Below are 16374 nucleotides of genomic sequence, written 5' to 3' on the forward strand. Positions count from 1 at the left end.
CCCCCCTGTACGTGCTTCCTCATAGGGTCGACGATTGCTACGATGATTGCTTGAACGAGCCGTGGGCTGGTGCATTGGGTTGCGGGGTGTCAAAGGCCTGTGGCCCAATATTTCGCGGAACAGGTCGTAGCTTTTGCTAGGTCAGAGAGCATAACATAGATAAAGTGGAGCACCTTTCATGTCACTACCACGCTAATGCCAAGGGAGGGAATCCATCCTCCACACTTTTAGGACTCTTGTCATTTTGGAGCTCTGTAGAGGCCAGAATTATCTGACTGGACCTTACTATTACCAATGAAAGTTTTTTCCCCCCCGGTCCTTGTGCGTTAGCTTTATTTCTCTGCCGTTTCTGGATATTCCTGTTTTTTGTCCACCTTCTTCTAGGGCGAATACAAAGGACCTAATTTTAACCCGGTTGCTAACCGGATGAAGCGACTAGAGACCGAGATTGTTAGTCGCGTGCCTCCAATCTAAGCTAAGCTTGTTGTAACGAAGATATGCACACTTCAAAGAGAATCGAAAAACTTACGATCGGCCTCTGTTCGGACGCTAGACCTCGAAAAGCTTCAAGCGCTACAGATGGCAACGACATATTGTATTTCACTTGACTGATGATTAATGTTAAATGGTTTATTGTTATGAAGTTAAGACATCTCTACTTCCATTGGACCATAAACGTGGACATACCACGCTTGTCTGGATATTCTGCTAATACACAATTTTTACGTGTTCTGATATAGATTTTTTCAAATATATTTCCACTATTAATATAGCAAAAACTATTTGGCTCAAGCGCACAACATAAAATATTTTTTAATGTTCAACGAAACGAAAATCAAGTTAAAGGTAATTACGTTCGAAAGCACATAAGAAGAAAGATTGGAACTTAGCATAGGCTTTGTAAATAAAACTTTCTCTGTATCTCAGCTCAAAAAAACACAAATCGATAATGGTCTCCACTGTAGTCTCCTCATATATTTTTGGGCAGAGGGCACAGAATTGTATACTAACGAAAATCGAAATGGTTCACCAAATGTGGTTTTCTAAGATAAATTTTGAAGCTTAAGCATCTAAGCCTATAATCCACCCTATTATTTACAGGTATCTACTTAGGTATATGGCAAAGGTAATTTTTCTTCTTTTTCGCCAATTATTTCTTTGAAAAGAAAAAAAAAAGTCTACCCAACAACAAATCATCGATGGAGGGCAACATAGCCAAGAGCATGTGAAACTATAAAAGTGCCATAAGGCAGACAATCGAACACCATGGCATATTGAACTAATTAATTAACAACACTAAACAATTAAAAACATGGTGCTGCGATTCGCACCGGGCAACAGTAGATAAGGCCGCAATAGCCACCCCTGGGGCAAAATGGGGGGCATGGACTTAATTATTTATATTGTTTTACCAAAGTAGGTGTGTGTGTGTGGGGGGGGGGGGGGATTTAATATCAGTGATGGGGGGTCAGTGATAATAGCGCCCCCCCTCAGGCATAAGAGGCTGGCGTTGTTGCTGAAAGTGACCTCAACTAAGAAGAGCCCATCTCATAAAAGATGAAGCGAAAACATGCTGTCAACACAAGTTCAGATCATAAGACTAAATGTGAATTAACACCGACAAGTGTCAGTGAGAGAGAATGCTAATGTATAGTGTATGAGCGTGGGTGAGTGTTTGTATGTGTTCATGTTCATTGAGCGCATAAAACAATTGCCTATTATTATAATAGACAATTGAGATTGTACAAGCATCCAACCGCCCCTCCATTAGGTTCTGTGTGTGTGTGTGTGGTAGGTGAAATAAGGTATGATTGTCTTAGAGGATATGTAGGGAAGACATTGAATTATGTTGGTAGAAAGCTTAAGATGGTATGGCGGCAAAGCACACCAGCAACAAAAGTAGATGAACTTAACAATGACAAAGGCGACGACTATGACGACCACCACCACCACCTCGTAGGCAAAAACAATGACAATGATGTTTTGTATTGAAACTGAAAGTCATAGAATCATGGAGACATGTAGAGGGGAAGGGAGAAATACGACTAAATCAAGAACAAAACAAACAAAAAAACTGTTATTGGGACCAATACAAACAGATAATAAAAAAAGAAGAAGGAAACCAACAAATCATGGTTAACGAGCGATGTAAATAAGATAAAGGGGCACAGTGTTACGAAACCTTTTGACGAAATTTCAATGAAATATTCTCCAAAACAAATTTTAATGAAATTTTCTTAACAACAAAAAGACAAAATATTCTCTAAAAACAAAATTTCCATGAAATTTTCTCTAAAGACAAAATTTCCATGAAATTTTCTCTAAAGACAAAATTTCCATGAAATTTTCTCTAAAGACAAAATTTCCATGAAATTTTCTTTAAAGACAAAATTTCCATGAAATTTTCTCTAAAGACAAAATTTCCATGAAATTTTCTCTAAAGACAAAATTTCCATGAAATTTTCTCTAAAGACAAAATTTCCATGAAATTTTCTCTAAAGACAAAATTTCCATGAAATTTTCTCTAAAGACAACATTTCCATGAAATTTTCTCTAAAGACAAAATTTCCATGAAATTTTCTCTAAAGACAAAATTTCCATGAAATTTTCTCTAAAGACAAAATTTCCATGAAATTTTCTCTAAAGACAAAATTTCCATGAAATATTCTCTAAAGACAAAAATTTTCATGAAATATTCTCTAAAGACAAAATTTCCATGAAATTTTCTCTAAAGACAAAATTTCCATGAAATTTTCTCTAAAGACAAAATTTCCATGAAATTTTCTCTAAACACAAAATTTCCATGAAATTTTCTCCAAAGACAAAATTTCCATGAAATTTTCTCAAAGACAAAATTTCCATGAAATTTTCTCAAAGACAAAATTTCCATGCAATTTTCTCTAAAGACAAAATTTCCATGAAATTTTCTCTAAAGACAAAATTTCCATGAAATTTTCTCTAAAGCCAAAATTTCCATAAAATATTCTCAAAAACCAAAAATTCCATAAAATTTTCTCTAAAGACAAAATTTCCATGAATTTTTCTCTAAAGACTAAATTTCCATAAATTTTTCTTTAAAGACAAAATTTCCATGAATTTTTCTCTAAAGACAAAATTTCCATGAAATTTTCTCTAAAGACAAAATTTCCATGAAATTTTCTCTAAAGACAAAATTTCCATGAAATTTTCTCTAAAGACAAAATTTCCATGAAATTTTCTCTAAAGACAAAATTTCCATGAAATTTTCTCTAAAGACAAAATGTCTATGAATTTGTCTCTAAAGACAAAATTTCTATGAAATTTTCTCTTAAACAAAATTTCCATGAAATTTTCACTAAAGACAAATTTTTCATGAGATTTTCTCCAAAGACAAAATTTCTATAAAATTTTCTATGCGTACACATCCGCAATTCCAAAACACCCCCTGAGAGACATATTGGACATTCATGTCAATATAGGGCTGAAATGAAAGGTATTCGGGAGTAGATTACGAATTTGGCGTACAAAATCAGTTCAAAGTAAGGGAGGAGCCCCTCCAAGACGCTCCAAATGGGCAGTTCACCCATCATGACTATATGGGACTCGGTTTGTTTGTTTGTTCCGTAGAATCAAAAACGGCTGAACCGATTTCCTTAAAATGTTCATAGATTGTGTAGGTTTGTCTGGAAGGAAACATAGGCTTTATAATTATTAAATATCGGATGGGAGCGGACCCTCCCCATGAACGTCACCCAAAACCAAAAAACGACCCACAGGCACAATACCCATATTGTATATGGGTATCAAATGAAAGGTATTGGATACTAGAGATTCAAATGAAAAGTATTCGGCAGTAGTTTACAAATATGGCACAAAAAATTAGGTCCAAGTAATGGGTGGTCGTCCCTCCACCAAATATCTCCAAATAGGCAAATTAACCGACCATGGCTATATGGGACTCAAATGAAAGGTATTTGGGAGTAGATTACGAATATGGCATTAAAATTTGCATCAAGTCTAGGTGACGCTTTTCCTCTTAAAAATACCTCCATTAGGTTAATTGAACCATTATGACACTATGGGACTCAAATGAAAGGTATTTGAGAGTAGAAAACGAATTTCATATCCAAATTTGGAGTCAAGTGTTTGAGGGGTACGCCCTAAAGCACCCCCTAAACTGAACTACATTTCCGACTGTGACAATATGGAGTCCAAATCAATGGTATTTGGGAGTAAAGAACGAATTTGATATCTATTTTCGGGGCAAAGTGCCGGTGGCCGCCCCAAACCTATAACACCCTTCAAACAGTTCATATTTACCGACCATGGTAATATGGGGCTCAAATTAAAGGGATTTGGGAAAGGAGTACGAATTTGATATCCATATTTGATTAGAAATGTCTGAGGTGCCATTCCTCCCCTAAAAAGTACTTCTCATTACCCTATTTTTCAAAAACATCCGATTTCGGAGATTGGTAATGCGATTTGTTCGAAATCATCGAAAACCATCGAAAAATCTTCATCGGTGATTTTCCCCTCCTAATACTGGCAACACTTGTGAGGTACTATGCCATGGAAAAACTTTTCTCCAAAGAGGTGTCGCGATCCGAGTCCGAACGGCGTGCCGCAGTGCGACACCTCTTGGGAGAGAACTTTTTACATGGCATAGTACCTTACAAATGTTTCCAGCATTAGGAGGGGAAAACCACCACTGAAAATGTTTTTGATGGTCTCGCCAGATTTCCAACCTAGGAAACGAGCAGCGGCAAGCATCTCGCACATCAATGAGTGCTTTGCGATTTAAGTTTAAACTCAATGATAAGGGACCTTTTTTATAGCCGACACCTCTTTGGGGAGAATTGTTTACATGACCATGCATGGCATGGTACCTCGCAAATGTCGCCAGCATTAAGAGGGGATAACCAAAATTGCAAATTTTGCCCATAAATAATCCACTAAGGAACAGGCGAAAACTTCTCACATATCAATGAGTTCAGTCCGATTCAAGTTTAAGTTCAATGATAAAGGGTCTCGTTTTTCTAGCCAAGTCCGAACGGCGTGCCGCAGTGCGAACACCTCTTTGGAGAGAACTGTTACATGGCATAGTACCTCACATATATATGTTCATTAAAGAAGATAAAATTTTCTGAAAATTTCTCTCAAATTTTAATGGAATTTCGTAAAATTTTTCTCTCCTCTCTTTTATAGGTTTCGAAACACTGTGCTTCCCAAAATGAAACTTATTAAAAATACAATTTAGTTATTCTCCATTTTTCTGTGGTTTCTTCTTTCACCATGAAAGGCACAAACTCAATGATTATGCCACCCACTCATGTATAGAATATCCTTGAAATTCTTATCGCTGCCAGGACTTACCAAGGGTTCATTACTTTTAACCAATTGCACAATTTTAATGGTTTCCTCATCCTCATCCATTTCAATAGGCAAATCGGGCAGATGGGGATAGAAATCCTTTTGAGCGATGGCATCGTGGGCATAAAGAAGACTCTAAAGTGGACGGAGAAGAAGAAGAAGCAAAACGAGAAAAACACGAAATGAAGGACAACATCATTATTAACGAAAGATTAAGGCAGATGATATTTCTGTGGTTGTTGGTATTGTTGTTATTGCTATACCCACTTGTAAATGCGGTTTCTGTAGCAGATGAAAAGCCTCGCGGCAATCCTCATTTAAGTGACATTGCTGTGATAATTGTTCCAACACTTCGCACATAATCTACTCAAGGTAAAGAAAAAAAGAAAAGGTATTTTTTTTTTAATTTAGTGATTTTTTCTTTGGTTTAAATTTCAGCTTACCATGCCCGAGGTTGAGAGAATAGGCGCCAAACGATCATCTCTCCCCACTTTGGCCACTTTACTGTGCACATTGACCAAGGCATTGAGTTCCTTGGACTCCAGCAGGGTCTGCAGAAAATCAATTTCTTGATCATTGGATAGACTTTCGGCCTCTTTTAGAGATGCTATCAGCTTGGATAAGGCTAAAGAGACGTTTTTATAAAATACATTTAAATTGCGTGGTTGAAGTTAAGCTGCTAAAGAAAACCTACCCGGATCCCAGTGTGTATCATTTGCTGCCATAACTTCAGCTGTCATAATTCATAAAATCGACGGCAGGAGTTTTTAAACAAATATTTGCAAATATGTAATGTGCCTTTTAAGAAAATCTGTAAAGAGAAAGAAATGGGAAAAAATTGTTAGAAAAATGTACACGTGGAATACAAGGTTAGGTTAGGTAAGGTTGAAAAGAGGGTGCAGATATCTATCCGCTCTTGCCATGGACGTTGTCCATTGGACATACACCTAAGCCAGTAATCGGCTTGTTGTGCGCTCTAAATACTAACAAGTAAAAGCGTGCTAAGTTCGACCGGGCCGAATCTTGGCAACCCTCCACCATGGATTCTGCTAAAATATGGGAGCTATATATAGTTATGGACCGAATTGGACTGTACTTGGAGCAGTTGTTGAGAGATACTATATAAACACTATATGCAAAATTGCAGCCAAATCGGATAAAAATTGCGGCTGGTAAGGGCTCAAGAAGTCAAATCGGGATATCGGTTTATATGGGAGCTATATGAGGTTATAGACCGATTTGAACCGTGCTTGGTTCAAGGAGTTGTTAGGAGTCATTACAGAACACCATGTACAAAATTTCAGTCAAATCGGAAGAAAATTCAGGCTTCCATGTGCTCAAGAAGTCAAATCGGGAGATCGGTTTATATGAGAGCTATCAGGTTATTAACCGATTTGAACACTATTTGGCACCGTTGTTGGAAGTCACAACAGAATACTATGTGCATAATTTCAGCCTAATTGGACAAAAATTGTGGCTTCCATGGGCTCAAGAAGTCAAGTAGGGAGATCGGTTTATATGGGAGCTATATCAGATTCTTGACCGAATTGGACCGTACTTTGCACAGTTCATGGAAGTCATAACAGAACACTATGTGCATAATTTCAGTAAAATCGGACAAAAATTGTGGCTTCTATGGGCTCAAGAAGTCAACTCGGGAGATTGGTTTATATGGGAGCAATATCCAAATCTGAACCGATATGGCCCTTTTGCTATCCCCAACGACCTACATCAATATAAAGTATCTGTGCAAAATTTCAAGCGACTAGCGTTCGCGTTCGACCTCTATCGTGATTTCGACAGATGGATGGACGGACGGATATGGCTAGTTCGAATCATGATTTCGAGACGATCAAGCAATGTCGAGAGTATCAAAAATTTTTAACAGATGGTAGAGTTTGGGCCCGCAGTGAAAATAGGGTACTACATATTTTGATATCCGGATGGGAGGGGGGGGGGGGGGGGAACCTTCCCCCATATCACAATTTTCAAAAACGCCAGGTCTCGGATATGCGTGCACCGATTTAAGCGAAATTTTGTATGCCACCTTATAAATAATAATCAAATAACTTGGGGGTACGCCCCGTCCCAAAACCCTCTCTCTCTCTCTCTCGTCGCTTTGAAATATAATTTTTAATGTATTGTATATAACCAATACAAAAAAAAAATAAATTACTGTGAATCTGAACGAGACCCATAGCCCTCAATATTTTGATAGCCTCCTTCAAAATGCTTGACATTATGGGGCTTCAACAGAATCGTGCTCTAGCACGATGCTGATATTACTTCAGGGTCCTCCTCTAAACTCCCTTCAAACCGGCCATGATTGTCTACTATGGCGACAAATAATAGGTATTTGATAGTAGAAAACGAATTTGATATCCAATTTTGAGGTTAAATGTTTGGGGTCGTGTCATCCCATAAACTCCCCCTAAACCAATGGCAAGGGAGGGCTTAAATTAAAGAAATTTGAGAGTAGAGCACGATGCTGATATTTTTTTCAGAGCTAAGAGAGTGGGTGGCCTCCTCACCCTGCATACCCCACAAACTGGACATATTTGTGGATTAAACCAAAAATCGGTCTCTGATTCATGGCCAAGTGCTTCAGGGACGCCTCACCTCATAAACTCCTCCTAAACCACACATATATATCGACTATAGCAGTATGTAGCTCCAATGTGGTTTTTGGGAGTGGAGTATTAATCGGATATCCACTTTCGGGGCAAAGAGTTTGGTTACTCCAATCCACCACCAATTCAAAGAGAATGAAGTAGATCTGACATCCGAACTTTTATCGGCGGACCTTCTCCTTACCCTATTTTCAAAAACACCAGATCTCGGAGATTGGTGGGGCGATTTAGGCGAAATTTAGTTTGTTTATTGGGTTGCCCAAAAAGTAATTGCGGATTTTTTTAAAAGAAAGTAAATGCATTTTTAATAAAACTTAGAATGAACTTTAATCAAATATACTTTTTTACACTTTTTTTCTAAAGCAAGCTAAAAGTAACAGCTGATAACTGACAGAAGAAAGAATGCAATTACAGAGTCACAAGCTGTGAAAAAATTTGTCAACTCCGACTATATGAAAAATCCGCAATTACTTTTTGGGCAACACAATATAATAACTTAAATACAGAAATTTGTATCCTTATTTAGGGTTGGATATCTAGGGGGCCGTCCCGCCTCCAAAGCCACCAGCCAAATGAAATAAAAACCAATAATGACAATATGGGTTTATATTTGAGACCAAAGCAGGAATCTGATATATGGGGATCTGGCCTTGCCCCCAAAAACAACCCCCATACCGGACATGTTTTCCGACCATAGCAATATAAGGCTCTTATGAAAGGTACATGGGAGAAGAGCATCGATATAATATCCACTCTGGCGTGAAAAATCTGAATCAGCCGTACCATCACCCCCAAATATGACTTATTTTCTGACTTGACCGCATAGGGCTAAGATAAAATAAGAGAGTGAAAGAAGGCGCAGCGGAGTGGGCCCTGTCCAGCTAGTTGTATATAAACCTGAACTTCTGATCTCATCAAATCGGAACTTAGTTATATATAGCCAACACATATATAGACCGATCTACAGACTCAAAATCTTGAGGCAATTAATTGGTAATTTTGCATCCGATTTCGATGGAAATTGGCACAATGAGCTCTGGTAGACCGTTACCTATTTCTGTGAAGTGTAGTCCGTGTCTTTGGATATATCTGCCCTATAGAGCGACTGCCCGATATAGGGTATTAGGGCCATAAAAGGTCCATTTATTACCCTATTTCGATGAAAACTGGCAGACCCCTACCCATTCCTGTCGAATGTAGATCGGACCATATTTGCATATAGCTGTCATATAAACCGATCTCCCGATATAGTGTACTGGGCTTATAAAATGGACATTTTTCATCTCATTTCGATTAAAATTGGCACATTGAGATCTGGTAGACTCCTTCCTATTACTGCTAAATGTGATCCAGATCGGACCATATTTGGATATAGCTGCCATATAGACCGATCTTGGACCGAGTATTGAACTCATAAGAGGAGAATTTTTCATCCGATTTAGATGAAATTTGAAACAGTCAGTTTTGCTACACTTCTTTTGTTGAATATCGTCCAGTTCGGACCATATTTGGATATAGCTGCCACACAAACCGATCTCCCGATATGGAGTATTGATCCCCTAAAAGGAGTATTTTTCATCCGATTTGGATGAAATTTGAAACAGTGAGTTCTGATAGAGCTCTACCTCCTTCCGTTGTTGAATATCGTCCAGATCGTTCGATATTTTGATATAGCTGCCATACAGATCGAGCTCCCGAAATGGATTATTGGTCCCATAAAAGGAGCATTTTTCATCCGATTTGGATGAAATTTGAAACAGTGAGTTTTGATAGACCCAAAGAGGTATTTATTGGGTATTTACTTGGAAAAATCCATCTCTATTCATGTCTGATATTGTGTCAACACCTTAGAAGCCGCAACCAATTCCCGATTTGATTGTTGCAAAACAATTCGAATATGAACTGAGTTTATAAAGGTAAATTTTTAGCGGAATCCATGAAGGTGGTTATCCAAGATTTGGTCCGCCCCAACTCAGCACGGTATTGGCAGAATATGAAACTAAACGAAAACTTTAGTCATTCTTTATCCATAGTAGGTTTTTAGAGAACTTAGAGCTTTTGCACTAGAAATTTCAAAGCAGAAGTTTTGGATCTACCGGCGAACATGGCATCCCAAACTACAATACTTCCAGCTGTATACAATACAACACCAAATATATCCCACTGCCTTTAGAATACACTAGATTTCCAAAATAGCTTAAAATATCCATAAAATAGCATCAGCATTTTAATATTCTTCCATTGGCAGCCATATGGTCCATGAGATGGTTGAATGACCACAAAAAAAAAACAATATTTGAATAATAAATGTTTTCCTTATACCTTAAATCATAGAAAAAGAATCCAATAAAGAATGAGTCTATGTTATGCGATCAAAAGGAATCATTTTTCATTTCTTTTTCAACTTGTCTGTGAATGGAAATTTGTTCACCTCCGTTGTTATTATGGTTGTTTGTTCATGCAAATTTGAACATTTGCTCTTTTGTTATGTTTATCTTAATGTGAGTTATTGATTTTAAATTTAAATAAATTTGCCAAATTGAAAATAATGTTTCTTTTCAAATTGTAACGGTCGATTAAATTGCAAATATTTGCCATTAGAGAGAATGAAGATATGTATCACCCTGAGTGAAAAGAAAAACACAAACAATTTATAATAACTGGTATTGTGGAAATGTTTGCAGAGTGAGTGAATGAATGATTTTTGGAAACCAATTACCAATTTGGAAACCCATGATAAATAAGATGTTGTTCCTTTTCATCTTGAATATAATATGTTGCGTTACACACAAAAAAATATGTACCAACACAACATTTTGTAATATTTATAGAGAAATAGGATTATTTCCTATAAACTACAACAAGTAGAAAGGCGTTAAGTTCCGAACTTTGGATACCCACCACCTCGGGTGTATATGTAAACCACCTTTCGTCAAAATCCGGAGAAAAATGCATACTTTATGGCCCATAGCAGCTAAATACAAGTACAAGTCATTGTTCAATTGTGTACAACAAAATATTGGTCTTTTTAGTAGCCATATCTCAAAACAAACTGATCTGAACCATATGCGACACGGATGTCGAAAAGGCTAACATAAGTCAATGTTTCAGATTTAAGTGAAATCGGATTATAAATGTGCCTTTTATGGGGCCAAGACTTTAAATCGAGATATCGGTCTATATGGCAGCTATATCCAAATTTGGACCCATCTGGGCCAAATCACAATCCCAAATTTCGCCGAAATCGAAAAATAAATGCGCTTTTTATGGCCCCAAAATCTTAAATCGAGATATCCGTCTATATGGCAGCTATATTCAAATCTGGACCGATCTAGACCAAATTGAAGAAGGATGTCGAAGGGCCTAACACAACTCACTGTCCCAAATTTCGGCGACATCGGATTATAAATGCGCCTATTATAGTTCCAAAACCTTAAATCGAGAGATCGGTCTATATGGCAGCTATATCCATATCTGGACCGAACTGTGCCATATTGAAGAAGAATGTCGAAAGGACTAACACAACTCACTATCTCAAATTTTGGCCAAATCGGACAATAAATGCAGCTTTTATGGCTCCAAAACCTAAAACCGAGAAATCGGTCTATATGGCAGCTATAATCAAATCTAATCCGATCAGGGCCAAATTTAAGAAAGATATCGAAGGGCCTAAGACAATCCACTGTCCCAAATTTTAGCAAAATCGGATAATAAATGTGGCTTTTATGGGCCTAAGACCCTAAATCGGTGGATCGGTCTATATGGCAGCTATATCCAAATCTGAACCGATCTGTTCCATATTGCAGAGGTATGTCAAGGGCCTTAATAAAACCCACTGTCTCAAATTTCGGCGGCATCGGAGAATAAATGCTCCTTTAATGGGCCCAAAACCTTAAATCGAGAGATCGGACTATATGGCAGCTATATCCAAATCTGGACTGATCTGTGCCATATTGCGGAAATATGTCGAGGGGCTTAGCACAACTCACTGTCCCAAATTTTAGCAAAATCGGATAATAAATGTGGCTTTTATGGGCCTAAGACCCTAAATCGGTGGATCCGTCTATATGGCAGCTATATCCAAATCTGAACCGATCTGTTCCATATTGCAGAGGTATGTCAAGGGCCTTAATAAAACTCACTGTCTCAAATTTCGGCGGCATCGGGGAATAAATGCGCCTTTTATGGGCCCAAAACCTTAAATCGAGAGATCAGTCTATATGGCAGCTATATCCAAATCTGGACTGATCTCGGTCATATTGCGGAAATATGTCGAGGGGCTTAGCACAACTCACTGTCCCAAATTTTATCAAAATCCGATAATAACTGTAGCATTTATGGGCCTAATACCCTAAATCCGCGGATCGGTCTATATGGGAGCTATATCCAAATCTGGACCGATCTGTGCCATATTGCAGAAGTATGTCGAGGGGCTTAACAAAATTCACTGTCCTAAATTTCAGCAAAATCGGATAATGAATGCGCCTTTTATAGGTCCAAAACCTTAAATCGAGAGATGGGTCTATATGGCAGCTATATCCAAAACTGGACCGATCTGGACCAAATTGACGAAGGATGTCGAAGGGCATAACACAACTCACTGTCCCAAATTTCAGTAAAATCGGATAATAAATATGGCTTTTATGGGCCTAAGACCCTTAATCGGCGGATCGGTCTATATGGGAGCTATATCAAGATATAGTCCGACATAGCCCATCTTCGAACTTAACCTGCTTTTGGACAAAAAAAGAATCTGTGCAAAGTTTCAGCTTAATATCTCTATTTTAAAAGACTAAAGCATGATTTCAACAGACAGACGGTCAGACGGACGGACATGGTTAGATCGTCTTAGATTTTTACGCTGATCAAGAATATATCTACTTTATAGGGTCGGAAATGGATATTTCGATGTGTTGCAAACGGAATGACAAAATGAATATACCTCCATCCTTCGGTGGTGGGTATAAAAATATTAAGGTCTTAAATGGGATTTATAATTGTACCTTATTAACATTAGACCTGCAAATTTCTCTATCGCCTCGATATTTATTGATAGTAAATTTGAAAAGAATCTGCTCCGATCAATTTTTATAGCATATGAGTAATCTCATATTCTTCTCACAGAATTTGGATTATATGTTCTCCAACATTTCAGTTCCAATTTGTTTATAATTGCCCCATGAAAAACTCACTGTGCTGGTACTTAAATATGTACAACAACCATGATTGCCCTCCACACTCCTACTCTTTGGCTGTGTCATGTGTCACAAAAGTCGCCAATAAAATCCAATAACCAACGCCTAAACACCCTGCTCAAATGGCAAATGGCGTTTATTTAACATATCCTTTGCAGAAATGCATTTATCAAAATCCTTCGCACCACACAATTGCTATCGTATAAAGACAAATTTGTGTGGGTGTGTGTGTGCGTGTATGCAAGCATTCCTGCAGTTACAAATACAGTATAAGGAGGTGTAAACAAACTGCTGTAGATAACGGGAGAGTGGGTGGAAGAACAGTATACCAATCGATTTTAGAGATTTCATGAAATAAATTTGGGCAAAAAAGAAGAAATTTACATTTTTTGTAAACAAAATTTTTATAATTTTTTTTTTGTAAAAAACGTTTTACAAAATCTTTAACGGAATTTAAATTTTGACCTAATTTTGTTTAAAAATAAAACTCCAAAATTTATTTTTCAAATAAGGTGAAAATTGATGCCTCTCAAGAAGTCAAATCTGAGGATCGTTTTAAATGGGGGCTGTATCAGTATATATACCGATTCGGATCATACTTGAATGGACGTTAGAAGTCATAGCAGAAGTTTTTGTGCCGAATTTCGTCAAATTAGATAAAAATTGAGGCTTCTAAGGGCTCAAGAAGTTAAATATGGCAGTATGCCGGTAAATTAAACGATGTTGTCATACTCGACACAAATGTTGGAAGTCAGAACAGAAGCCTTTGTGCCAAATTTCAGCTAAATCAGATGAAAACTGAGGCTCCTACCCGCTCAAGAAGTCCAATCCGGGGATCGGTCTAATTGGGAGCTATATCCGTTTACAGACCGATTCGGATTATACTCGGAACTGGTATTGGAAGTCAGAACGGAAATCTTTGTGCCAATATTTCAGCCAAATCGGATGAAAACTTAGTCCTTTAGGGGCTCAAGAAATCAAATCCGGGGATCGATTTGTATGGGGGCTATATCAGTTTATACACCGATTCGAATCAAACTCGAAACTGATATTGGAAGTCAGAACCCAAGTTTTTGTGGTATTTATCAGTCAAATTGGGGGAAAATGTAGGTCTCTAGGTGTTCACGAAGTCAAAACTGTGGATAGGTTTATAGGAGGGGGGGCATTATCCAAATCTGAACCGATATGGCCCATTTCCAATCCCCAACGACATATGGACCGACAGTGGGCGTAGCTAGATTGATTAAGAATATCAAGAGGGTCAAATATGTATATCCTTTATAGGGTCTTAGGTCGTATTTCGAGATGTTAAAAACGGAATGATTGAGATATCTCCAAAACATGCATTCTGAACGCATCAACCGCTGTTTCAGGTGTCGAAAAACTATGATCTCTCATTTTATTTGTAACGTACGGGAATAAAAAGAAGTCAAATGTTCATGCAATATTGAATGTATGCTGGTGCCACTAATGCCTCAGGTTGTCTCAATCTCATGATAGGTCACATGACGAACTTGAACGAATATCAGTTGTTGCTCAGCATCAATGGTTTTTGGAACAACAACTGATTTTGGAAGACCTTCACGAACATCGTCTTGGAATGAACTACGATCTCGGTTGTATTCACCATACCATTGATAAACACTGGTGGAGCTTCATAGCCAAAAATTTAATTAAGTTAATCGATGCACTGCTGTTGAGTTAATCCACGTCGAAAGTTGTTAAAAAAAATTGCACTAAAATGTTAAAGATTTGATTCCATTTCTTGGGCGAGATGAATCTTTTAAGTTATTGAAAACAACACAAATAGCTCTCGTATGTCAAAACGTTCTGAGTAAGTTTAACCCTAAAAATGTCAAGCTTTACGATAGAGCTGTCTGTTTGCAGATTGCAACACAAGGGATGTTCAATCCCGAAATATAAATAGCAACCCTCGTATATTCTTGATGGTCTTGGCATTCTAAGACGATTTAGCTATATCCGTCCGTCTGTCTGACGGGCTGTCCGTCCGACTGTCGTAAGCACTCTAACTTTCGAAGGAATTAAGCTATGCGCTTGAAATGTTGGCCAAATTCTTCCTCTTACTGTAGGTCAGTTGGGATTGCAAATGGGCCATATCGGTCCATGTGTTGATATAGCTGCCATATAAATCGATCTTGTATTTTTACTTCTTGAGCCTCTTGACGACGGAATTCTCACTTGACTTGGTAGAAATTTTGTTTTGTTATGACTTCCAATTTCTGTGTGCCAATTATGGTCCAAATTGGTTAATAACCTGATAAATTGGTTGCCCAAAAAGTAATTGCGGATTTTTTAAAAGAAAATAAATGCATTTTTAATAAAACTTAGAATGAAAATTAATCAAATATACTTTTTTTCTAAAGCAAGCTAAAAGTAACAACTGACAGAAGAAAGAATGCAATTACAGAGTCACAAGCTGTGAAAAAATTTGTCAACGCCGACTATTTGAAAAATCCGCAATTACTATTTGGGCAACCCAATAGCTTCCACATTGAGTGATTTCGGATCTATTATTCTTGAGCGTCTCGTGAACGCAGCTCTTATCCGATTTGGCTGATATTTCGTATGAATATGGGGTTGCAGATGAATATTTCGATGTGTTATAAACGGAATGACTAAATTAGTATACCGCTCATCCAATGGTGGTGGATAAAATAGTTTTATCAAAAATTTTTTTGATTTTGGTTTCCCTTGTTATTTTGTTATCATTTATCTTTCATTGAAGCTAATTTATCATTCAGAAACAAAGGCGACTGGAAAAAAACTTTCCACTTCCCTAAACACAATATTACTAACTGCTACAGCAAGTAAATCATTAAGGTTGTCGGTGACAAATCCTTACGCTGGTGAACAAAATGAAAAAAAAGGTGGGTGAGTTTTAAGTGATTCTATTATATAGACAAGTTGTTTCAAATCCAGCAGTGGTGTTTCCCCATCAGCTCTTGTTTTTTAAATTTATCTCAGGGCCATAATTTACCTTCACTCTGAAACATTTGGAAGTAAAAAAACAAAATTGTTTGTTAAAACAACAAAAAGTCTGCTGAAAATGTGACAGCAGTACAATTTTTCGGAAACAGCAAACATTTTCTGCTGTTTTCAAATAGCAAAATGTCGATTGTAGCCTCAAAATGTAGAAATAGTATAAAAACTTTTATATAGCATCTAATCTTCTAATT

General features: G+C 37.4%; 1 protein-coding gene across 5 annotated transcripts in view; it reads right to left on the bottom strand.

Annotated features, from left to right (window-relative positions):
- LOC106090874 (MAGUK p55 subfamily member 7) overlaps positions 1-16374 on the bottom strand; it is an 89027-nt gene that overhangs the window by 21308 nt on the left and 51345 nt on the right. For all 5 annotated transcript variants that reach the window (XM_059369650.1, XM_059369651.1, XM_059369652.1 and 2 more), the window contains 4 exons: positions 6047-6163; positions 5796-5977; positions 5620-5715; positions 5356-5487 (listed from right to left, as the gene is read on the bottom strand). In XM_059369650.1, coding sequence (XP_059225633.1) covers positions 5356-5487; positions 5620-5715; positions 5796-5977; positions 6047-6092 — 456 coding nt within the window. In that variant the 5' untranslated portion in view covers positions 6093-6163. The remainder of the gene's footprint in view (positions 1-5355; positions 5488-5619; positions 5716-5795; positions 5978-6046; positions 6164-16374) is intronic.

The sequence above is a fragment of the Stomoxys calcitrans genome, chromosome 5 (assembly GCF_963082655.1).
Source record: "Stomoxys calcitrans chromosome 5, idStoCalc2.1, whole genome shotgun sequence".
NCBI classification, from domain to species: Eukaryota; Metazoa; Arthropoda; class Insecta; order Diptera; family Muscidae; genus Stomoxys; species Stomoxys calcitrans.